Here is a 23053-nt window from a genome sequence, read left to right on the forward strand (position 1 = left end):
TTGAAGGGACCCCCCCAGCCACTGAGTGTGTGTGTGTGGGGGGGGTGGCAACTGAGAGCCGCTTCCACTTGCATCTCCTCAGCCCTTTAGTTGTTGGGGGGGGGGCACTGTGCAGCTGAGACACCCCCTTATGAGGCTCTGGCTGGATGCTGCCTCGCGGGGAGCAAGCCTGAGCCAGAACCAGCCGCCCAAAGAACTGTGTCGAGGGAGAGGGCACAGTTGGCTAGGAAGGGGGCGCCGTGGGCAGGACCCTATGCCATGAGTTGTGGGGGTCCTCCAGGGTAGGAGGACCCCAGATCAGGGCTTGGTCCTCAGGTGCATGCGCCCCCAACCCCCCCCCCCCCCCACTAGGGCCACCTGTGTGGGTGGGCATGTGGGGAGGACACAGTTCCCCACCCCACCCCCATTGCACCCAGGGGGTGTGGGCACTGAGCAACAGGCTCTGACTAGGGGGCTGCTGAGTGGTCTCAGGGGACCCCTAAATCCTCTGGGGTCTGTGCGGGTTCTGCAGGGTCAGAGAGCCGCTGGGGCCGCTGCGACTTCCCGGAAACGCCTCCTTTTTGCCCAGAGCTGAGAATTGGGCCGAGCCTGGCTGGCACTCGGAGGGGAGGGCCCAGCTCTGCGTGCCTGTGCCGGGCGCCCCTCCCTGCCTCGGGGCAGAGGCTCCCGCCGCCGCCGTCGTCTCATGCCCTGCAGCTTTGGCGGGCATCCCGGGGCCTGCACCCCCGGGAGGAGCCTCTGGGTGGCCCCCGAAGCCACTGCACGCCTCGGGGGTGGGGGGGATTCCCAGGCTCCGACGAGGGGCTCCGCGGGGACCCCGTGCCCGCCCAGCATCCAGCCCCGGCGCCCCGGGCACGGGAGCTCGCGCTGCCCCCGCCTGCCCGCTGTCACGTTCCAGCCGCCTGACTCAGGCCGGCGGGGCGGGGAGCGGGAGGCGGCGCCGGCGCCCGCCTCGGCCCGGAGGCGGCACCAGGAAGCGCCCGCCCCGGCCCAGCCGCCATGTAACCGGCGCCTCCCGGAGCCCAGCGCGCGGGCCCGACACCCGCAGGACATGGGGGACGAGGACGAGGACGAGGGCTGCGCCGTGGAGCTGCGGATCACGGAAGGTGGGGCCGGGGCGCGGCGCGGGGGCGGGTGGGGGGGGGGCGCCCGGGCCGGCGGGGCTGCAGGCTCAGGAGCCCCCGTGTGCCCGCAGCCAACTTGACGGGGCACGAGGAGAAGGTGAGCGTGGAGAACTTCGAGCTGCTCAAGGTGCTGGGCACCGGAGGTGAGGACCCCCCGCCCCGTCCCCCGGGGGTCGCGGCCGGGGCCCCGGGCACGCCCGCAGAGGCCTGGCCGCCCCCAGACCCCCGCCCTTTCCCGGCACGGCCCGCCCCGCCCTGCCCACGCAGATGCTCCGGCATCGCGCTCCGGGGGTGCCACCCTTGGGGGGCTTGCCGCCCCCCGCCCCGCGGGGCCGTGCCGGGGCGCGCGCCGCCAGCCCGCCTCGGCCCCAGGCCCCGCCCCCTCGCCGCCGCCTCCCGCGCCGCGCCCTCTTATCTGCCCGCACGGTCCCCCGCGCCCCCCGCCCAGCTGCCACCTCCTGCGCGGACACAGTTTCCTGCTCCCCCTCCCCGGCCTGCAACCTGCAAACCCTCCCTCCCGCCACCACCATGCGATGCCGAACACCCCCTGGGGGATGCACCCTTCACCCCCTCCCCCCCAGGCTCTGCCAGTTCTTGGCACCTTTGCCTCCTCTGAGCATCCCTCTCCTCCCCCCACCCGGCACCCCGCCCCCTGCCAGCCCCCTGCCCGCTCTGCCCCCTCCCGCTCACGGCCTCCTCCTCTCCGGCTCCCGCAGCCTACGGGAAGGTGTTCCTGGTGCGGAAGGCGGGCGGGCACGACGCGGGGAAGCTGTACGCCATGAAGGTGCTGCGCAAGGCCGCGCTGGTGCAGCGCGCCAAGACGCAGGAGCACACGCGCACCGAGCGCTCGGTGCTGGAGCTGGTGCGCCAGGCGCCCTTCCTGGTCACGCTGCACTACGCCTTCCAGACGGACGCCAAGCTGCACCTCATCCTGGGTAGGGCGAGGGGGGCGCGGGGGCGCGCGCCGGGGGGCACGCCGGGCGCGGACCCCCAACCTGCGCTGCACCCCCAGACTACGTGAACGGCGGCGAGATGTTCACCCACCTGTACCAGCGGCAGCACTTCAAGGAGGCCGAGGTGCGCGTGTACGGGGGCGAGATCGTGCTGGCCCTGGAGCATCTGCACAAGGTGGGCGCCGGTCCCGGGCTGGGTGCGCGGGGGCCGCCCGCGTCTGCACGCAGCGGGTGCGGTATAGCTGTGCGTGTGTGTGTGTGTTCTGTGTGTGTGGGGGGGTTGCGTCTGTGAAGTGTCGGTGGGGTGTATGCTTGTGTGTGGGATGTTTATTCTGCAGTAGAGTGTGTGTGTGGGGTCTGTGTGTGGTGTGTGTCTGTATAGTATTGTGTGCGGTGTGTGGGTGTTTGTTCTGCGGTACTGTGTGTGTGTGTGTGTGTGTAGAGGGGCGTGTACATGTGATATAGCATGGTATAGTGCATGTGGTGTGTGATGTGTGTGTGTCTGTGGTAAGTGTGTGGGGTGTCTGGTGTGTGTGTGTGTTCGTGGTATAGCGTGTGGGTTGCCCTGCCCTGTGGCGTGTGTGTGAATCTGTGGTATACTATAGTGTGGTGTGTGTGTCTGCAATATAGTGTGTGGGATGCTGGTGTGTGTGTGTGTGTCTGTTGGTGGAATAGTGGTGTGTGGGCTAGTGTGTGGGCTCTCCTGTGGTGTGTGTGGTGTGTGTTTGTATGTCTGTAGTATAGTGTGTCCTTGTGGTGTGTGTTTGTGTATGTGGTATGTATGTGTGTGATAGAGTGTGTTGTGTGTGTGGTATAACATGTGGAGTGTGTGTCTGTGGTATGTGTGCGGGCTGCCTGTGTGGTGTGTGTGTGTGTGTGTCTGTGGTTTACTATCGTGTGTATGGTGCGTATAAGGTGTGTGTGGTACATGTGTCTATGGTAAAGTGTTTGTGTGTTGTGTGCATGTGTGTCCTCAGTGGGAGGAGGGTGTCCTCCCTTCCTGGTGGGGTCCCCTCCCCTGCTGCAGGGGGCTTCCCGTTGGCACCTCAGAACTTCCTCAGCCAGAGCCCTGAGGCCTCAGCCCTGGCGGCTTCTGAGCTTGGGACTCTCCACAGCTTCCCACTCTTTTTTGGGGGGGATCTGGCATGCCCCGGGGCTGCTCCGCCTCTGTGCTGGGGGTCACTCGTGGGCCCGTGTGCTCATGCGCTGGGAATGGACCGGGCCTTTCGGATGCCTGGACCTTGTTCCGCCTGTGCACTGCTGCCCTGGTGCCTGACTCCTGGGCAGGGCTGGGGCGGGGGTGCGGGCAGGTACCTCAGTGGTCCCGGTGCTCCCTCCAGCTGGGCATCATCTACCGGGACCTGAAGCTGGAGAACGTGCTGCTGGACGCCGAGGGCCACATCGTCCTCACAGACTTCGGGCTGAGCAAGGAGTTCCTCACAGAGGAGGTGAGTGGGCCATGCTGCCCTTCAGGCCGGGGCTGGCGACCGTGGTCGTGCTAACGGGTGCTCTCGCCCTTCCAGAAAGAGCGCACCTTCTCCTTCTGCGGCACCATCGAGTACATGGCCCCTGAGATCATTCGCAGCAAGTGGGGGCACGGCAAGGTGGGTTGTGGGGCGGGTGGGGAGGGTGGGGGCGGGGCGGCGGCAGCGGCGGGCGCTCATGGGTGCCCCTGCAGGCCGTGGACTGGTGGAGTCTGGGCATCCTGCTCTTTGAGCTGCTGACCGGGGCCTCGCCCTTCACGCTGGAGGGGGAGAGGAACACGCAGGCCGAGGTGTCCCGGTGAGCGGGGCTGGACGCAGAGGGCGGCTGAGGGGCTGTGGGGAGGGGGGCTCGCGGCCCCTGACGCGCCCCCCATCCTCCCAGACGGATCCTGAAGTGCTCCCCTCCCTTCCCTCCCCGGATCGGGCCCGTGGCACAGGACCTCCTGCAGCGGCTCCTTTGCAAGGACCCCAAGAAGCGGCTGGGCGCGGGCCCCCAGGGGGCACAGGACGTCAAGAATCACCCCTTCTTCCAGGTGAGGATCCTAGCTGCACCCCTCAGCTGCGTCCCCCTAACTCTCTGCGGGCTGAGGCTGGTCAATTTTACTTCCTTTGGGCCTGAGGTTTTTTTTTTTTTGGCTTTTTGGGTCACACCCGGCGATGCACAGGGGTTACTCCTGGCTCTGAACTCAGGAGTTACTCCTGGCAGTGCTCAGGGGACCATATGGGATGCTGGGAACCGAACCCGGGTTGGCTGTGTGCAAGGCAAACGCCCTACCTGCTGTGCTATCTCTCCAGCCCCCACGGGCCTGAGGGTTTGATCATTTTCCCAAGGGTCCAGACCCCACATTGGAGATCTGGGTCCCCTTCTCCCCCACCTCCGCTACGTGTTCCCAAAGGGAGCTCGGAATTCGAGGTTCCTCAGACGTGTTGGCAGGGATGAAAGTTGGGATCATTTACCCGAGATGGCACGGGGATGGGGTGTTCGCCTGGTTTGTGCTGGGCCTGGACCCGGGCTGCAGGCGCCCTGTGCCCCTCTGTGTCTTCCTGCCCCAGGCTGTCGTGCATGTCAGAGGGAGGAGGGCTCTACTCACCAGCTGAGAGCGGGCGCGGGACAGCCTGGTCTGGGACAGCCTGGCCGCCTGCTCGCTGCTTTGGAGTCAGCGCCATCCTCTGCCCTCCTCGTCACCCTCGTCTCTACAGAGGAGGAGACAGAATGCTGACAGGGATCAGGCCACTCTGTCACAAAGTGAGGGAGCGCAAATGAAAACATTTTTTGTGGGGCCTCACCCGGCGGCGATGACTGGGATTACTCCTGGCTCCTGGCGGACTTGGGGGAACTGTATGGGGTGCGGGGGTTTGAGTCTGGGTTGGCCACGTGCAAGACAAGTGCCCTGACTGCCATATTATCGCTTCAGACTCCCCATTTTTTAAATTTACTTATTTATTTTTAATTTTTTTCTTTTTGGGTCACACCCGGCGATGCACAGCGGTTACTCCTGGCTCTGCACTCAGGAATTAATCCTCGTGGTGCTCGGGGGACCATATGGGATGCTGGGAATTGAACCTGGGTCGGTCTCCTGCAAGGCAAATGCCCTACCCGCTGTGCTATCACTCCAGGCCCCCCCCACCTTTTTTTTTTTTTTTTTAAAGAAAACAAATTTTTTGAAGTTTCTGGTTTGGAAGCTTCCCTGCCACCACCAGGCTACACCTCAGGGTATCCTGAGGACTGCGTACGATTGGCACTGACCTGGGTCCCAGGTCTGCCACCCTGTATCTGCACTTCCTTCCTCTGACTATCTTATCCCTTTGTCTGCATTTGGGGCCACACCTGTTGTGCTCAGCGCTTACTCCTGGCTCTGTGCTCAGTGATAGCGCTCTCTCTCTCTCTCTCTCTTTCTCTCTCATTTATTTGTTTTTTTAATTATTATTGTTCTTTTGCTTTTTGGGTCACACCCGGCGATGCTCAGGGGTTACTCCTGGCTCTGCACTCAGGAATTTCTCCTGGCGGTGTTAGGGGGACCATATGGGATGCTGGTGATGGAACTGGGTCAGCCGCATGCAAGGCGAATTCCCTACCCACTGCACTATAGCTTCAGTTCCTCTCTCTCTCTCTTTTAATTGACTCCCCAGAGATATGCAGTTACAAAGTTGCTCATGATTGTGTTTCAGTCAAACAATGTTCCGACACCCATCCCTCTACCTCTGTTGGTGTATATTTTCCACCACCAATGTCCCCTGTTTCCCTCTTGCCACTCTTCCCCACCCCCATTTTCTTCTCTCTCTCTCTCTCTTTCTCTCTCTCTCTCTCTCTTTCTCTCTCTCTCGCTCTCTCTCTCTCTTTCCTTTTGTCCTTTTGGGCACTATGGTTTGCAATACAGGTACCGAAAGGTTATCATGCTATCCCTTTACCTCCTTTTAGCATTTATTTCTTGTCCAGAATGATCATTTCCAACTATCATTGTCATAGCGGTCCCTTCTCTGTCCTAACTGCCCTCCCCTTACACGAACACACTTGTGGCAGGCTTCCCACTGCCTCTGGCCCTGGTTTCTACTATCCTTGGGTATTAGTCTCATATTTGGTTTTTATATAGGGTCATTCTTTTCTTTTTTTTTCTTTTTGGGTCACACCCAGTGACTCACAGGGGTAACTTCTAACTCTGCACTCAGGAATTACTCCTGGCGGTGCTCAGGGGACCCTATGGGATGCTGGGAATCGAACCCGGGTGGGCCGCATGCAAGGCAAACGCCCTACCCGCTGTACTATTGCTCTAGCCCCTATACGGGGTCATTCTTGATGGGGTTGAGGGACCATATTGAATGCTGGGGATTGGACCCAGGTCGGCCATGTGCAAGGCCCTCCCCACTGTACTATCGCTTAGGCCTCAGCCTATTTGAATTAATTGTGTGGGGCTTCCCAAGAATGCTCAGAGGCCCAGTGTGTGTATGTGTGTGTGAGGGGATGGGAACTTACCTGTGATTCTCAACCACCCAGACCAGTAGTCCCATGCCAGCACCCATGGTTGTGCTGCTCGGACCCTGCCATGTTGGGGATACCCAGGCCTCCCTGGTGGTGGTGTGGGGACCGAGAATTGAGCCTGGTCTGTAGCAGGGCCTGTGCCCTGACCACTCTACTATCTCCTGGCCCCTGCATTCATTTTGTTTGTTTACTTGTTTGTTTGCTCTGTGGACCACACCTGGTGATGCTCAGGGCTTGCTCCTGGCTCTGCACTCAGAAATCACTCCTGGTGATGCTCAGGGGGACTATATATTGTGCTAGGGATTGAACCTGGGTCAGCTGCATGCAAGGCAAGCGTTCTCCCTGTTGTCCTATCTTTTGGCCCTTCATTGTTTTTTTTAAAATGTAAGAGAATTAAGAAAAAATATTACCATAGTGATTCACGGTCTCCTGAGCACTGAGCCGGAAATAGTCCTTGAGCACCTCCAGGTGTGGCCCTAACCCTGCTCCCTAATAAAGAAGCCTCGTGGGGTGCCAGGGGAATCGTTCAAGGGGCTGCCTGGCAGGGGAGGGGCAAAGAGATCGTGCGCCTGCTTGGCATGCAGGAGGCCCAGATTCAATTCTCCAAGTGTTGCTGGAATAAGCCCATTCCCAGAGCTATGAGGAGCCTTTGAGCGCCAGTGGGTGCGGCCCACAAACCAAACAAACAGAAGCCCAGAGGTTGGGCTGCTGTGGTACCTTCGTGAATCCGAGTTCCTTTCTAACTTCGAATTTTTTTTGGGGGGGTGTCTGGGATTGGAGCCGGGCCTGCATTCATGTGAAGCATCTGTCCTACCACAGAGCTTGAGCCTGGCTAATTTTTATTTTTGGCTGTTCCTCTCTTAGTCTTAGCTTGTAACCTCTGTCCCCAGGGTGGCCTCGTGGCCTCAGATGACTGCTGGGGCTCTTGCCATCGAGGCTACTCTCTCACCAGGAAGCAGGAAGGAAGGACAAAAATGAGCACGTGTCAATCATTCACCCTCTTCTCGCTCACCCGTCCTTGAATTCTTACCTTTCAGTTTTGCTTCCTAGCTATGAGTCGTCCCAAGGGCGAGGTTATTTGTATAAAGCACTATCTGTTTATTTAAAGTGATTTTTTTTTCCCCCTTACAATGGACACAAGGGAGAATGGATGTGATCAGACCAGCCCTAGGTCCTGTCACACTGGCTTAGCTGTTCCCAGCTGCCAGGAGGAAAAGGGATCTGAGCTTCCGGTAGAGCTGCACCCACGTGCTGAATCCATGTCATGAGGAGATTTTCTGTCTCCTGGTGCTGCTGGTCTGCTTGGAGATTTCAGCATCTGACTTGACCCCTAAGAAGTGTGTGTGTTTGTGGGGGGGGGTCCTAGCAATTCCAGGTCCCTTCATCCTTCCAGATTTAAGTTTAAGACAAGAACTGAGCATGGGATGGAGCCCTGGATGGTTTTTCTGGGGAAAACGGGGACTGCTGAGTTATCAGAGGGAGAAATCAAAGCCGTGTGTGTGTGTGTGTGTGTGTGTGTGTGTGTGTGTGTGTGTGTGTGTGAATGCACGTGCATGCAGTGGGGGGTGTAGGAAGAATAATTTTGTCCCCTGATGCCTCATTGAGGAGTTGCCCCATGAGAAGGGCCTGAGTGACCAGGGAGGGGTTCCCCCTTCATACCCTTTGGCCCCTTCTCCTTTTCAGGGTCTGGATTGGGCTGCACTGGCGGCCCGGAAGATTCCAGCCCCATTCCGACCCCAGATCCGTTCCGAGCTGGATGTTGGCAACTTTGCAGAGGAATTTACTCGGCTGGAGCCTGTGTATTCACCCCCTGGCAGCCCCCCGTCTGGAGACCCTCGAATCTTCCAGGTGAGTGGGGGGGCTCAAAGGTCTGAATAGCATCGGCGGCTCCCCCAAACTGTTTCACTTGTGGGGTACCCGAAGTCAGTCCGAGGGACAGTCTTGGAAGGACGACCATGGCTTTGATTGCACCGGGTTTATCTTGAATTTTGGTGTCAGTTCCTGCCTGGCTGTGATGACGTGAATGTTTCCAGCCCCTCACTCGCTCAGGTAGACCCCCAGGAAGACAAGCCGTGTTTAAAGTGGGCGGAGGCCTGGGACGAGTCCAGTGTTCAAGGCTCTGCGCGGTGTTGCCCTAGCTCAGCTCCTCCATGAGTCCTCCCCATGGTCACTCTGGGTGCCACAGCAGCACTGACCTGCTCAGGCTTCCAGAACATACTGCTCAGAGCCAGGGGGAGGGCTCAGGGGGCTGGAACACATGCTTGGCACCAGGGGCCTGGAGTTGATTCTCAGGGCTGTGTGGCCTCCTGGGTATCACCTGGAGTAATCCCCTGACCTCCGGCCACTACTTGGGAGACTCCCCAAAATAAAATTCTCTGAAAAAAGACAGAAACTCGGGGCTGAAGCCATAGCACAGCGGTAGGGCTTTTGCCTTGCACGTGGCCAACCTGGGTTCAATTCCCAGCATCCAATATGGTCCCCCGAGCACTGCCAGGAGTAATTCCTGAGTGCAGAGTCAGGAGCAACCCCTGGGTAAGGCCCCAAAACAAACAAAAAAGAACATACCCTCCTCTCCCAGGAGTGCCCTCCCCACACAGTCCCCATGTGGACCACCTTCAGAAAGGTCAGCTTTTTTTTTTTTTTAATTAGTGAAACATCATGAGGTACAGTTGTAGATTTACAAACTTTTGGTGGTTGGGTTTCAGTTATACAATGATCAAGTACACATCCCTCCACCAGTGCCCATTCTCCACCACCAACGAACCCAGTAGCCCTCCCATTCCCCTCCCCCCCCACCTCTGTGGCAGGGCATTCCCTTTTGCTCTCTCTTTCCTTTAGGGTGTTGTGGTTTGCAATAGAGGTATTGAGTGGCCATCATGTTCGGTCTGTAGTCTACTTTTAGCACTCATCTTGCATCCCAAGAGAGCCCTCCGAACAACTGAGGTCATCGTTTTTATTACATGTTGGCTCTGGGGCTATAACTAGTGGTACTGAGGATCACTCCTGGCTTGCTCAGGGATGGGGTGCTAAAGATCGAGTCTCGGTTGGCCGTGTGCAAGGCAGGTACCTTGCCTGCTGTACTATGGCTCTGGGCCCCCAGGCTCACCTTTCATTTTCATTTTTGTTTATTTTATTTTACTTTTTGCTTTTTGGGTCACACCCAGCGATGCTCAGGGGTTACTCCTGGCTTTGCACTCAGGAATTACTCCTGGTGGTGCTTGGAGGACCATATAGGATACCGGGAATCGAACCTGGGTGGCCGTGTGCAAGGTGGCTCACCTTTTAAACCAAGTGCTCCCTACTATCCTGGCCCTGGGCTGTTTCTTTGCTGAGAAATGCCACAGATCACACTGTCCCTGTAGTTCTGGAAGCTCCCAAGGTTGGGAACTGTGCATTGAATTTCTGTGTCCCTATCCCTGGCTGCAATACTATTGCATAAGAGTGGGCCAATACGGGGGTGGGGTTGTCCATACCACTCCCCAGTGCTTATGAACGGCAGCCCTGTGCTGGGGTGGCCCTCCGCCCCTTGGTTCATCATGCTCACGACAAAGGAAACAACGACTCAGAAGCAAGAACTTTCACAAATACATAATCGCCTGCCATGTGCTGCCATGAGGCGGGCCTGGGAATGTAGCAGCAAATCAAGTCTTAGGCGCAGGAAGAGTGGGGGTGGGATGAGGAGTGGGTGGGGGGCTGTGTTTTTAGGAGAAAGCATGTGCGTGTGAGTGTATGAGTGTGTGCGTGTGATTGCGAGTGTGTGTATGCCTATGTGTGTATGTATATAGGCATACAACTGTGTGTGTGTGTGTGTGTGTGTGTGTGTGTATGCATGTGCATTTATGTGTCTATGAGAAAATACATACAGTCATTTTAAGAGACCTGTGAATTGTTCTCTGGTACCCAGGAAAGGCAGAGCTAACTTTGTTTTTCCCGCTGTTTTTGTTTGGAGTGTGAATACAGTGCTCTGGAGACCATGTAGTGCTGGGGGCCATGCAGAGCCCGAGCTCCAGCCCTTTGACCCTCCTCCCCAGCCTCTGTTTCGGTTGTTTTTTCTTTACTTTTCCCCAGCAGCCCTCTCGCCCAGCCCTGCACCTTGCAGAAGAGGTCAAAGGTTGATTTGAAATCTTGTTTTTGGTCCCCACCCATTGGTGCTTGGGGACCCTGTGGTGGTGTGGGGTGAACCCAGGCTCATGCATGAGGACTGAATCTCTGGATCTCTTTCTGGCCAAAGGTTGATTTGAAAAGAAGAAATAAGAATTTTGGTTCTATAAAAAAGAAAAAAAAAAGATTTTGGTTTTTAGTGGGTAGAGTTGAAAAAAATCTCTCTCCCACTCTCTGACTCTCTCTTTTTTTTGGGGGGGGGGGCTCAGCCAGAACACTCAGGTTATTCCTGGCTCTGTACTCCGGGATCACTCCTGGTGGTGCTTGGGGAACCATATGAAATGCCAGGGATCGTACCTGGGCCAGCCGTGTGCAAGGCAAGAGCCTTCCTGCTGTACTATCTCTCTGACCCCCGAGATGGTCTCTTAAGTCATGTGTGTATATCTGTGTGAATGTATAAAGGCCCTCCCGTTGATCATCGATTTGCTCGAGCGGGCCCAGTAACGTCTCCATTGGAGACTTTGTTGTTACTGTGTCTGGCATATTGAATACTCGGTACGGGCTCTCCGAGAGGGGCGGAGGAATCGAACTCGGGTCGGCCATGTTGGCTGCGTGCAAGGCAAACGCCCTACCCGCTGTGCTAGCACTACATAGAGAAGAAAAATGCTCAAAGGTTAAAAAAGGCTTTAATAACACAGGCACAAGAAGCAATAAAACAGCTTAGTAAATCCTCAGAAAAAGTTTAATGACCTCATTGCGAGACATAACATTTTCCACAATTTTTTTTACTGTAGTATTTTTTGATAACTCCATCAGCCATTAAGTTGTAACAAGCAATATAAAACAAATAATTTTGTGACTACTAAGGGGGCAGGACTGGGTGTAGGTGGGAAATTGGGGATAATGGCAGAGGGAAGGTCACACTGGTGGTGGGATTGGTGTTGGCATCCTGAATGCCTGAAACAACTATATTACAAACAACTTTATACACCACAGTGTTTAAATGAAGTTTTTAAAGCTTTCTCCTCATAGATGAAATTACTTTGATTGTTCCATCTTTAAAACATTTTAAAATATATAAGTGTATGTGTATATGTGAGTGTATTATATATATATATGACTACATATGTGAATATGTGAGCATAGGTGCATGTATATGTGTGTAATATGTGTGTATGCATGTATATATACGTATGTGCATGTGAGATGCCCATAACAATTACTCCATTCAGCCCATCTTAATCTGGGCTACTCCCATCTGCTGAGTGAGGCCCTTGATGGCGTGTCCTCAGGAACACTGGGGTCATCGCGATGGGAGCCAGAACAAGGTGGGGCTCAGTGGCCCTGAGCTGTGGATGGAAGGCAGCACTCCCGTGGACCCCAAAGCCCCATGCCCACGCCCCTGCCCTCCTCCCCTGCCCCCAGGGCTACTCCTTCGTGGCTCCGTCCATCCTGTTTGACCACAATAACGCGGTGATGACCGATGTGCTGGGAGCGCCTGGTGCTGGGGAGAGGCCTGGCCGGGCAGCGGTCGCCAGGAGCGCCATGATGCAGGTGAGGGTGCCGGGATGGGGAGCAGGGAAGTTGAATGGAGGAGGGAGACTGCGTGGTAGGCTTCTGACTGGAGCCTCTCGGGAGCACTGACGCACCCTCTGTCCCCCAGGAATCGCCCTTCTTCCAGCAGTATGAACTAGACCTGCGGGAGCCGGCGCTGGGCCAGGGCAGCTTCTCCGTGTGTCGGCGCTGCCGTCAGCGCCAGAGTGGCCAGGAGTTCGCTGTTAAGATCCTCAGTCGCAGGTGGGCGTCCTCCCCCTCACCCCACTGTCCTCGGTTATTGCCGGGTCTGTTGGGCTGTGGATGGCGGCGGTGGAGACCCGCGAGTCCTGATCGGGCCTCTCTGTTCCCAACTCCCAGGCTGGAGGCGAACACGCAGCGCGAGGTGGCCGCCCTGCGGCTGTGCCAGACGCACCCCAACGTGGTGAAGCTGCACGAGGTGCATCACGACCAGGTAAGGGTTTCCTGGGCACCCGCAGGGGATGCAGGGCGGGGCCTGGAAGGGGCGGGGCCTGGAAGGGGCGGGGCCTGGGAAAGGACCTGGGACTTGGGGAAGTTGGATTCTGGATTGGAAGGTGAACTGTGGCGGGTTGGGGGGAAGGGGATTTAGATTTGTCCTAAGGTGATTTTGTGGGTAGCTCGGGCTGAATTTGTTCGGCGCTTGAGGCTTAGGGTGGGCCCGGCTGCTGACCCTGCGCCCACCCCCGCCGCAGCTGCACACGTACCTGGTCCTGGAGCTGCTGCGCGGCGGGGAACTGCTGGAGCACATCCGCAAGAAGCGGCACTTCAGCGAGTCCGAGGCCAGCCAGATCCTGCGCAGCCTCGTGTCGGCCGTGAGCTTCATGCACGAGGAGGCGGGCGTGGTGCACCGCGACCTCAAGCCGGAGGTGGGCGCCGCGCCCACCCGCGACGGCAGGGGAGGTTCCTGGCGCCCACCGCCCTTCTCTGATGCCCCTGCCACCCTCCGCCGCCCTCCCAGAACATCCTGTACGCCGACGACACTCCCGGAGCTCCGGTGAAGATCATCGACTTCGGGTTTGCGCGGCTGCGCCCGCAAAGCCCCGCGGAGCCCATGCAGACCCCGTGCTTCACGCTGCAGTACGCGGCCCCCGAGCTGCTCGCTCAGCAGGGCTACGACGAGTCCTGCGACCTCTGGAGCCTGGGGGTCATTCTGGTATGCGGCGGGTCCCCCAGGATGGCTCAGGATCCCCCCCTCCCTAAGCCTAGGGTTCTGACACGGGGCAAAAGGGATCCCAAGGCAGGAAAAAGGGTCATCTTGGTGACCATGGCAGGGTTTGCGTTGAGACTGGGGATAGAGGTCACCCAACACGGAGGCAAGGTCCCTCTGGTGCTGGGTTCTGGGTGCCAGGAGCCAGCTCAGGGCTCCTCGAGGCCGGGTCCTTGAGTTGCCCCCTGCAGTGGGTGCATGTCCTGTGTCTGGCCCCTCAGCCCAGGCTGGTCTCACTTTCCCCCCCAGTACATGATGCTGTCCGGGCAGGTCCCCTTCCAGGGGGCCTCAGGCCAGGGCGGGCAGAGCCAGGCGGCCGAGATCATGTGCAAGATCCGCGAGGGGCGCTTCTCCCTGGACGGGGAGGCCTGGCAGGGCGTGTCTGAGGAAGCCAAGGAGCTGGTCCGAGGTGCGCATCCCGAGGTCACAGATCAGATGGGGGGAGGGGGAGGTGATGGGGGAGGTGTTCAGGTTGGCGGCGGGGGCGGGGGGGGGGGGGGAGGCGGGCGGAAATCCCTTCATGGGCAGAGAGCTTTCACACGCAGACCCTCCCCAACACCTCCCCGCGCCCCCTCCAGGACTCCTGACTGTGGACCCCGCCAAGCGACTGAAGCTCGAGGGGCTGCGGGGCAGCTCGTGGCTGCAGGACGGCAGCGCGCGGTCTTCCCCGCCGCTCCGGACACCCGACGTGCTGGAGTCGTCGGGGCCCGCCGTGCGCTCAGGGTTAAATGCAACCTTTATGGTGAGGGGCGGGGACGTGGGCGGGGCTTGTATCTGGGCGGGGCCTGCTATAGGCGTGGCGATCCGTGGGCGTGGCCCTCGGTGGGGACTGTGGGCGGGGCCCCGGGAGGGGGCGGGGCCGGCGGGGTTGTTGGCGTGGGTTGAACCTCCGGGGGCCTCCGACCTTGCTCCGGGGTTGGAGACCAAAATCGGTGGGCGTGGACGTAGTGGGATGGGCGCGAGGGCCCATGCTGGGGTCCAGACCGAGGCTGTGGGGGTGACTCACGCCGTCCTCTCGGCCAGGCGTTCAACCGCGGCAAGCGCGAGGGCTTCTTCCTGAAGAGCGTGGAGAACGCGCCGCTGGCCAAGCGGAGGAAGCTGAAGCTGCGGAGCGCGACCACCGCCCGCCGCGCGTCTCCCGCGCCCGCCGCCAAGGGAGCCCCGCGCCGAGCCAACGGCCCCCTGCCCCCCTCCTAGCCCCTGCCACTGTGACCCCTCCTCCCTCCGCGGGGCTGTGACCTGGGAGCCGGGCTCTTTGGCCCGGGACCTCCCATAGTCACCCCGTCCCTTGAGCCCCCCCCAATTTTCCCGCACTCGACCCCCCCCACCGACAGAGCAGAAGTATTTTTATAAGCAGAGAAATTTTTTTAATGTCTTACTGGATAGAGTTAGAGATGCGGGGAGGAAAGGGGCCTGCTGGAGAGGGGTGGGCTGCTTTAGCCCGTTGGGGCTCCCCCGTTTCTAAGCACTGAGTTGCTGGGGGGCGGAGGAGGGCTCTCCGCTGCCAGCGCCCCAGACCCTGCTGTCGGGAAGGGGCTCCCCTCAAGCTGTCACTTTATGGACTGTGCAATTCTGTCCACCAAAGACCTGGGTGGGGAGGTTCAGGTAGACTTGAGGGACCCCTGAAGCATTTCTGCCTCACTTTACGTCACCTGCTTTTCCCCTGTTGGGGCTAAAGAAGGAGGTTGGCGACCCCCTTGAAAGGGAAGAAGAACCTCCTTTCTCACCCCCCCCCTCTCCTTTGGTGCAGCCACCCCTGGTTGGGGGTTGGTGGGGCCTTGGAGTGGGGGTTCGGTCTGGGCCGGGCGTTCTCAGTCACTGCCTCAGCCCAATCCAGGCTGTGCCTTTGACTTTAAAATAAAAGTCCACCCAGTGCAGTGTGTGGTTTGTGTGTGGGGTTGGGGCCTGGGGTGGTGCCGAAGTCTTGGGGCAGGACAAACTTTGAGCGAATGGGGTTTGGTGCCTTAGAGGGGAGGGGGATGGTCTTGCAGGATACACGGAGACGTTTGGCTGTGATGTGTGATGGGCACAGTGAGACTGTGTGGGCTCCCTGTAAACGAGAGAAAAGTCAAACTTGTTTAGGCACAAGATTTGAAGGCTACCCAGGGATGCTTCGGGCAAAGCCTGATCCAAATGCCCCCATGATTAGTAGGGCACCTTTCCCACTCTGACCTTTTCATTTATTTATTTATTTAGGTGGCGTTTCAGTCTGGTGGACACTTTTTTTTTTTTTTTTGCTTTTCGGGTCACACCCAGCTATGCACAGGGGTTATTCCTGGCTCATGCACTCAGGTATTACTCCTGGCAGTGCTCGGGGGACCATATGGGATGCTGGGAATCAAACCCGGGTCGGCTGCGTTCAAGGCAAATGCCCTACCCGCTGTGCTATCGCTCCAGCCCCCCGGTGGACACTTCTTTTGGTCCTAATCCGGATGCTGGGAGGTCCCCATTGAAATCGCGAGAGTCTATTTGAGAGAACCAATCACGGCGCTCAGAGACGCCATGCTCTGATTGGCTCTGATTGGCTTAGATCTGCATCCGAACTTCCCAAACATGATTGTGCGGGGAGATGGGTCCTTAGAGGGATGGGTCCTTAGAGGGAGGTTGTTGGGACTGGATGTGGGATATGTGTCTGCTTATTACCGAGAGGGATGGGAGCGTGTTTATAATGAGCCTCAACTTCGGGTCAGCGTCGAGTGCATTGCCGTTGGGAAGGAATTTAACCTGTGGCATCCCTCTGGATGGGGTGGTCTTTTTCTTTCTTTCTTTCTTTTTTTTTTTTTTTGGAGACACCGGCGGTGCTCAGGGGTTGCTCCTGGCTCTGCACTCAGGAATTACCCCTGGCAGTGCCAGGGATCGAACCCTGGGTTGGCTGCATGCAAGGCAAACGCCCTAGCCTCTGTACTATCGTCCTGAACCCTGGATGGGGTGGTGTTGGCTCTTTTGCAAATACCCCAGGTCATGGGTCTTTGTCCAAGCAGGTCAGGTCCCGACAAGCCCTCCTCCGGGGGTGGTTTCCCTCCACCCCTCACGCCCCAATCCATGGCTACCCTATGGGGCATCTCCCTGCAGACCTTCTGTTCTGAGGTTTGCCTCTCCTGGGAGAGCGGGTAGCGGGTCTGAGTCAGGGTCTCCAGGTTTGTATGATGAAGGCAGGGGCCGCTGACTCGATGGGCAGGTGGGTCATGAGTGATGTGGGGCAGACAGCTGTGTCAGAAGGTGTGAGCGGAGGAGGCAGAAGGGAGGAGCCTCGACTTCCTTACTCCCGTTTTCTGTCTCTGCCAAGTAGCCAAGTAGCCCTGGCAGTCCCATAGACCCGGCTATAGTTTTGATTCCTTTTTGTGGCGCCCAGAATCGAAACCCGGACCTCGCGCACAAGCCAGGCAGATGCTCTGAGGCGGAGCCCCGCCCCTTGCCCCGGGCTTTCGTGGCTGATAGGTTGAAGTGAGCTGCCAGTCAATAGGGGGGTGGGGTTTGCTGAAGTGTCCTGAGGATGCGCGCTGAGCGCTACAGGATTATTTTCCAAGCGCCAGCGCTGGAGCCGAGGTCAGCTCCTGGTTCAAGCTAACTCAGCCAGAAGTGTACTGGCTCCTGTGATATTATTCCACACTTTCTCCCGACCAGGAGTTCGTTCGTTATATAAGTATGCACATTGGTCCCCCCCCCCCCCCCCCCCGCAGTGTTGAGAGTGTGGGAAAATTTGGTTTTAGCCTAAACGGTGCTGAGTGAAATGTCTGTACATAAAGCTGTAGTTAAAAATTAACTTACTGGGGGGCTGGAGAGAGAGCACAGCCGGTAGGGCGTTTGCCTTGCACACGGCCGACCCGGGTTCAATCCCTGGCATCCCATATGGTCCATATGGTCCCCTGAGCCCTGCCAGGAGTAACTCCTGAGTGCAAAGCCAGGAGTAACCCCTGTACATCGCCGGGTGTGACCCAAAAAGCAAAAAGGAGCTGGAGAGATAGCACAGTGGGTAGGGTGTTTGCCTTGCACGTGGCCGACCCAGGTTTGATTCCCAGCATCCCATATGGTCCCCTGAGCACCGTCAGGAGTAACTCCTGAGTGCAGAGCCAGGAGTAACCTCGGTGCATCGCCAGGTGTGACCCAAAAAGCAAAAAAACAAAAAAACTTACTGGGCTGGAGTGATAGTACAGCAGATAGGGCATTTGCCTTGCGCACAGCTTATCCGGGTTCTATCCCTAGTATCTGATATTGTCCCTCAAGCACTGCCAGGAGTAATTCCTGAGTGCAGAGCTAGGAGTAAGCCCTGAGCATCGCTGGGTGTGACCTGAAAAGAAAAAAAAAAACCTTTCTGGGGGCTGGAGAGATAATAAGGGTGGGAGGGATTAAAGCCCATGCCTCGCAGTTGGCTGACCCTGGCTCAAACAGTGGTATAGCCCTCCGGAACTGCCAGGAGGAATCCAGAGCACTTCTGTTTGTTTGTTGGGGCACACCCAGTGGTGCTCAGGACTTATTCCTGGCTCTGTGCTTAGGGATTACTTCTTGCAGGCCCCGGGTACCATATAGGGTGCTGGGGGTTAAACTCGGGTCAACCATGTGAGAGGCAAACACCCTACTTGTAGTGTTATCACTCCCTGAACCTCCCACCCCAAAATTTCTAGTTGGAGAGCTAGCACAAGGAGCTGTGCACATACTTTGCATATAGGAGACCTGGATTCACTCCCTAGCATCAAATGGTCCCCTAGGCACTGCTCAGAGTGACCCCTAAGCACTGGGCCAGACGCAGCCTCTGAGCACCACTGGGGTGTGGCTCTCCAAACAAACAGACACCACCATGGGGCCGGAGCAATAGCACAGTGGAGAGGGCGTTTGCCTTGCACACAGCCAACATGGGTTCAATCTCTGGCATCCCATATGGTCCCCTGAGCACTGCCAGGAGTCACTCCTGAGTGCAGGGCCAGGAGTAACCCCTCAGCATCACTGGGTGTGACCCAAAAAGCAAAAAAAAAAAAAAAAAAAAACAGTTTTCTATTTCATTTCCCCATCTCTGAGCACAATTTCTGTAGTATATTCTTTTTTTTTTCCTTTTTGGGTTTTTTTTTCCTTTTCTGCCTTTTTTTCTCCTTTTCTTTCCTTTTTTTCTTTCCTTTTTTTTCCTTTTCTGCCTTTGCTGGCTTCAGAGGTCCTGTCCGAAGGGGTGCCAGACACGTGCTCTCCATGTTCCTTAAACTCACGTGTTCCCACAGGTTGTCCTTTTTGGCCTTTATCAAACGGGCCTTTGCTAATTGGGAGGACAGAACGTTCCTCCTTTCGGGGCCGGATTAGGGGCTCATGTTTGATTCAATCACTGTGTGGCCCCCATATTGGCACAGGATGTAGCCCTTAGAGTCCCCAAGGGCCGCCAGGTATGTCTTGGAGGCCCCCAGGCACTGCTGTGGTGACCCTGGTGGCCCCCGGCACCACAGGGCTGGAGTGCTCTGTCATCGGTCTAGGTTGGTCACCAGGAGTGACCCCGGTGCCCTCTGGGAACTGCTTGAGAGTTCCCCAAAGTCCCTTTTATCTTCTGTCTCCTCATCCTTCTTCCTGGCTAAGTCATAGCCTCCCCTGGAAGAGGGAAGGAGAGGCTGGGGTCCATCCAGGTGTGGACTCTCCAGCTCTGCCCTGTGTGGGGCGGGGCTGGGGATGGAGGGGAGAGGATGGAGTGGAGGTGGCCCAGGACCGAGCGACTGAGGGACCAATAACAGCCCCCACTCAGGTGGAGGAGGTCTCCCTGCCTTCCTTCCCTCCCTCTCCCTCTCTCCCCCTTTCATCTCCCTCCCTCTTCTCTGTCTCCCTCCCTCCCTCCCTTATCCCTCCCTCCCTCCCCCCTCTCATCTCCCTCCCTCCTCTCTCTCCCTCCTTCCTTCCCTCCCTCTCTCTCCCTCTCTCTCTCCTTGCCTCTCTCCCCTCTTCTCTCTCTTCCTCCTCCTCTCCCTTCCCCTCCCTCCCTCCCTCCCTCCCTCCCTCCCTCATCCCTTCTTCCCTCTCCCCTCTCATCTCTCCCCCTCCCTCCCCTCTCTCCCCCTCCTTCCCTCCCTCCCCCTCTCTCATCTCTCTCTCTCTCCCTCCTCTCTTTCTCTTTCTCTGGAGAGCAGGGGGGTGGGTGGGAATCAAACTCTGATCCCCCTAATTCAGCTCTGAGCTCCTGCTCTGGTAAAATGCTGATGCCCAAGGCTGGAGAGATGATGGTACAGGGGTTAAGGCACTGACCCTGGGTTGAATCCAGCCCTTATATATACCTTATATACCTCTGAGCATCACCAGGAGTGATCCCTGGGCACAGAGCCAGGTGTAAGCCTGAGCACAGCTCTCACGCTCCGAAGACCCCAATGCTCCCATCCCCCCAAAGTGCTGATGATAGCTTGACAGGACTGGATACCTCCTGGAAATGGGGAAAGCCATACTTGGTGATGCTCAGGGGTTACTCCTGGCTCTGTGCTCAGGAATTACTCCTGGCAGTGCTCAGGGGACCAGTGGAATTCGGGGCTCAAACCCCGGCCAGCGCCCTCCCACTGCACTCTCTCTCCAGCCCTACATGAGCATCTCGAGGTGCTCGAGGAAGATCCCAGAAAGTGTGTGATGTCTCCTTGACAGAGACACGACGTGGCTTCCCAAAACCTCCATCGCCAGGCCTCCTGAGTGTTTCTCGCCAGAGCTCCTGCCAGTGACCTTTTCGGGCTTGGCTGGGCCATCAAGGGAAGATGGGGCATGAGGCTCAGGGTGGGACATGGCCGGAGCCCCCTTGCTCCCACACATAGCGGTGGCACCATCAATGTGAACCCCAGGGAGTCCCTAGGGTGGGGTCATTTTTGGATCATGAGCTGTGAACGGGAGGGGCAGTGCAGTGGGCTGAATTCTTTTTTTTTATATAGCATTTTATTTATTTATTTATTATTATTATTTTTTTGGCTTTTTAGGTCACACCTGGCGATGCACAGGGGTTACTCCTGGCTCTGCACTCAGGAACTACTCCTGGCGGTGCTCAGGGGACCTTAAAGGATGCTGGGAATCGAACCCGGGTTGGCCGCGTGCAAGGCAAACGCCCTCCCCGCTGTGCTATTGCTCCAGCCCCTATTTATTTATTTTGTTGTTAGTGAAACACCATGAGGTACAGTTGTAGACTTACAAACTTTCGTGCTTGGGTTTCAGTTACACGATGATCGAGTACCCATCCCTCTACCAGTGGTGAGTGGGCTGAATTCTTGGGCTTCCTGAGTTCCTGGGGTGAACTCAAATTTCTGGCACTAGAGGGTTAGGCCTGGATAACTGGCTTCAGACGCTCTCCCAACTGAGGGATGGTTGGATGGATGGGGCTGGGCCCAGGGTTTGCCCAGGGTTTGCTCCCAATCCTCTATGGTGTGGCCGCCCACTTCCGTTCTCCTCCCCTTCAGCCTTGCCTTCATGCTGGAAGCCCCGCCCCAGGGCCCTGAATGCAGCAAGACTGTCCTCTGTCCTGGTCACTTCCCTGAGACGGGGTGTGGGCATCTCTCATGGCAAGCTCTCCATGGCGTAATCTATATGCCAAAACCCAGTAACAAAATACACCCCCCAGGCCCCCAGGGTGCTGCTTTCCTGCTCAGTGTGGGTGAACACAGACAGATGCCGCCACAGACCTGTCACAGGCCGACTGATGGGAGCACACAGGACACGGGAGGGGACACGGAGGGAGTGGCACAGTCACCCCTGGCAGGATGTGGGCTGGGCACTGTGGGCCCCGCTCTGACTCAGTGCTCAGGCCTCAGTGTCCTGGGCTGGCGGGTGCTGCCTCCCCCTACAGAGGCCTGGACACCCCAGGGTCCTCCCTGCACCCTGGAGGTCAGCTCTGGGGCACGTGTGTGGAGTTGGTTGTGCAAAGTGGAGGCACTTTTTTTTTTAAATTGAATCACCATGAGATACAGTTATAAAACTTTCATGTTTGGGCTGGAGGATAGTACAGTGGGTAGGGCGTTTTGCCTTGCATGCGGCCGACCTGGGTTCGATCCCCAGCATCCTATGTGGTCCTCCGAGCACCTCCAGGAGTAATTCCTGAGTGCAGAGCCAGGAACAACCCCTGAGCATCGCTGGGTGTGACCCAAAAAGTTAAAAAAATAAAACATTTCATGTTTGAGTTTCAGTCACACGATGGTCGAACACCCATCCCTCCACCAGTGCACATTCCCCACCACTAATGTCCCCAATATACCTCCCTCCTTTCCAGGCCTCCGCCTGCCTCCATGGATATTTTTCCCATACTCTCTCTCTACTTTTGGGGATTCACTGTATCTCTGTATCACTGTCATCCCGTTGTTCATCGATTTTCTCGAGCAGGCACCAGTAATGTCTCCGTTTGTCCTAGCCATGAGATTTTAGCAAGTGCCACATTGAAGGCTCTTTCAGGGTCAGGGGAATGAGACCCATCATTGTTACTGGGTTTTGGCATATAGATTATGCCACGGAGAGCTTGCCAGACTCTGCCGTGTGGGCAGGATATTGTTGGTACTTTGGGCATTATGTTTTGCAATACAGATACTGAGAGGCTATCATGTTTAGTCCTTTATCCATTCTCAGCGCACATCTCCCATCCCGAACTATCCCTCCAACCATTATTGACTTAGTGATCCCTTCTCTATCCCAGCTGCCTTCTCCCCCAGCTCATGAGGCAGGCTTCCAACCACAATCACAATCACAACCGTCCTCCCGTTGTTCATCGATTTTCTCGAGCGGGCCCAGTAACGTCTCCTTCATGAGACTTTGTTGTTACTGTGTTTGGCATATCGAATACATCACGGGGAGCTTGCCAGGCTTTGGCAAGCTTTTTTGCCATGCGGGCGAGATACTCTTGGTAACTTGCCAGGCTCTCCGAGAGGGACGGAGGAATCGAACTCGGGTCGGCCATGTTGGCTGCATGCAAGGCAAACGTCCTACCACTGTGCTATCGCCCATGAGGCAATATTCCTGGCCCTTGTGTCTACTGTCCTTGAGTGTCTGTCTCATATTATGTTATTTTACATTAAGTGGAGGCACTTTCTGTTTTGTTTGTTTGGCTTTTTGGGTCACACCCGGCATCTTCAGGAATTACTCTGAGCTCTGCGCTCTCGGGGGACCATATGGGATGCTGGGGATTGAGCCTGGGTCGGCCGCGTGCCAGGCCAATGCCCTACTGCTCTGCTATCATTCCGGCCCTACTGTGGCCACCCTTAACTGCACACTGTTCCCTACTCCCATCTCAGCCCCATCTTCCTCCTCCGTCTCCTCTTCCTCCTCCTCCTCCTCCCCCGACCCCCCTCCACCTGGAGGTGAGGAGGGGCCACTCCCATGCTAGTGCTCAGGCTTGCTCCCGAGGGTGCTCAGGGAGCCAGGTGGTGCTGGGGTCCTACAGGCAACCCTGCGCTCCTGTGTTCTGGTCCAGCACTGGGCTTCTTCTTCTTCTTCTTCTTCTTCTTCTTCTTCTTCTTCTTCTTCTTCTTCTTCTTCTTCTTCTTCTTCTTCTTCTTCTTCTTCTTTTCCCTTTATTGTATTTTATTTTTTTTAAAGTTGTAGATTTACAATTTTTTGTGCTTTGGTTTCAATTATACAATGATCAGATACCCATCCCTCCACCAGTGCCCATTTTCCACCACCATGGATAATATCCCTCCCACCCCCCTGTCTCT

At 57.1% G+C, this 23053-nt stretch overlaps 2 protein-coding genes across 2 annotated transcripts in view; both read left to right on the forward strand.

Moving 5' to 3' along the window:
• PRDX5 (peroxiredoxin 5) overlaps positions 1-23053 on the forward strand; it is a 136148-nt gene that overhangs the window by 31038 nt on the left and 82057 nt on the right. The window lies entirely within an intron of this gene.
• RPS6KA4 (ribosomal protein S6 kinase A4) lies at positions 908-15055 on the forward strand. Its single transcript, XM_056131702.1, has 17 exons — positions 908-1106; positions 1196-1267; positions 1841-2059; positions 2137-2252; positions 3418-3525; positions 3601-3681; positions 3756-3859; positions 3944-4094; positions 8222-8386; positions 12065-12193; positions 12303-12436; positions 12554-12647; positions 12907-13080; positions 13173-13367; positions 13671-13830; positions 14000-14163; positions 14445-15055. Exons 1-17 carry the CDS (start codon positions 1052-1054, stop codon positions 14616-14618), a joined length of 2295 nt encoding a protein of 764 aa, XP_055987677.1. The 5' UTR covers positions 908-1051; the 3' UTR covers positions 14619-15055.

Source organism: Sorex fumeus, unplaced genomic scaffold, assembly GCF_029834395.1.
Source record: "Sorex fumeus unplaced genomic scaffold, SorFum_2.1 ptg000093l, whole genome shotgun sequence".
Taxonomy (NCBI): domain Eukaryota; kingdom Metazoa; phylum Chordata; class Mammalia; order Eulipotyphla; family Soricidae; genus Sorex; species Sorex fumeus.

Coding starts and splice junctions, on each gene's coding strand:
- RPS6KA4 (XM_056131702.1), top strand. CDS start 1,052: ATGGGGGACGAGGACGAGGACGAGGGCTGCGCCGTGGAGCTGCGGATC. Junction 2,060..2,136: donor CAAGCTGCACCTCATCCTGG/GTAGGGCGAGGG, acceptor CTGCACCCCCAG/ACTACGTGAACGGCGGCGAG. Junction 12,648..12,906: donor ACGAGGTGCATCACGACCAG/GTAAGGGTTTCC, acceptor CCCCCGCCGCAG/CTGCACACGTACCTGGTCCT.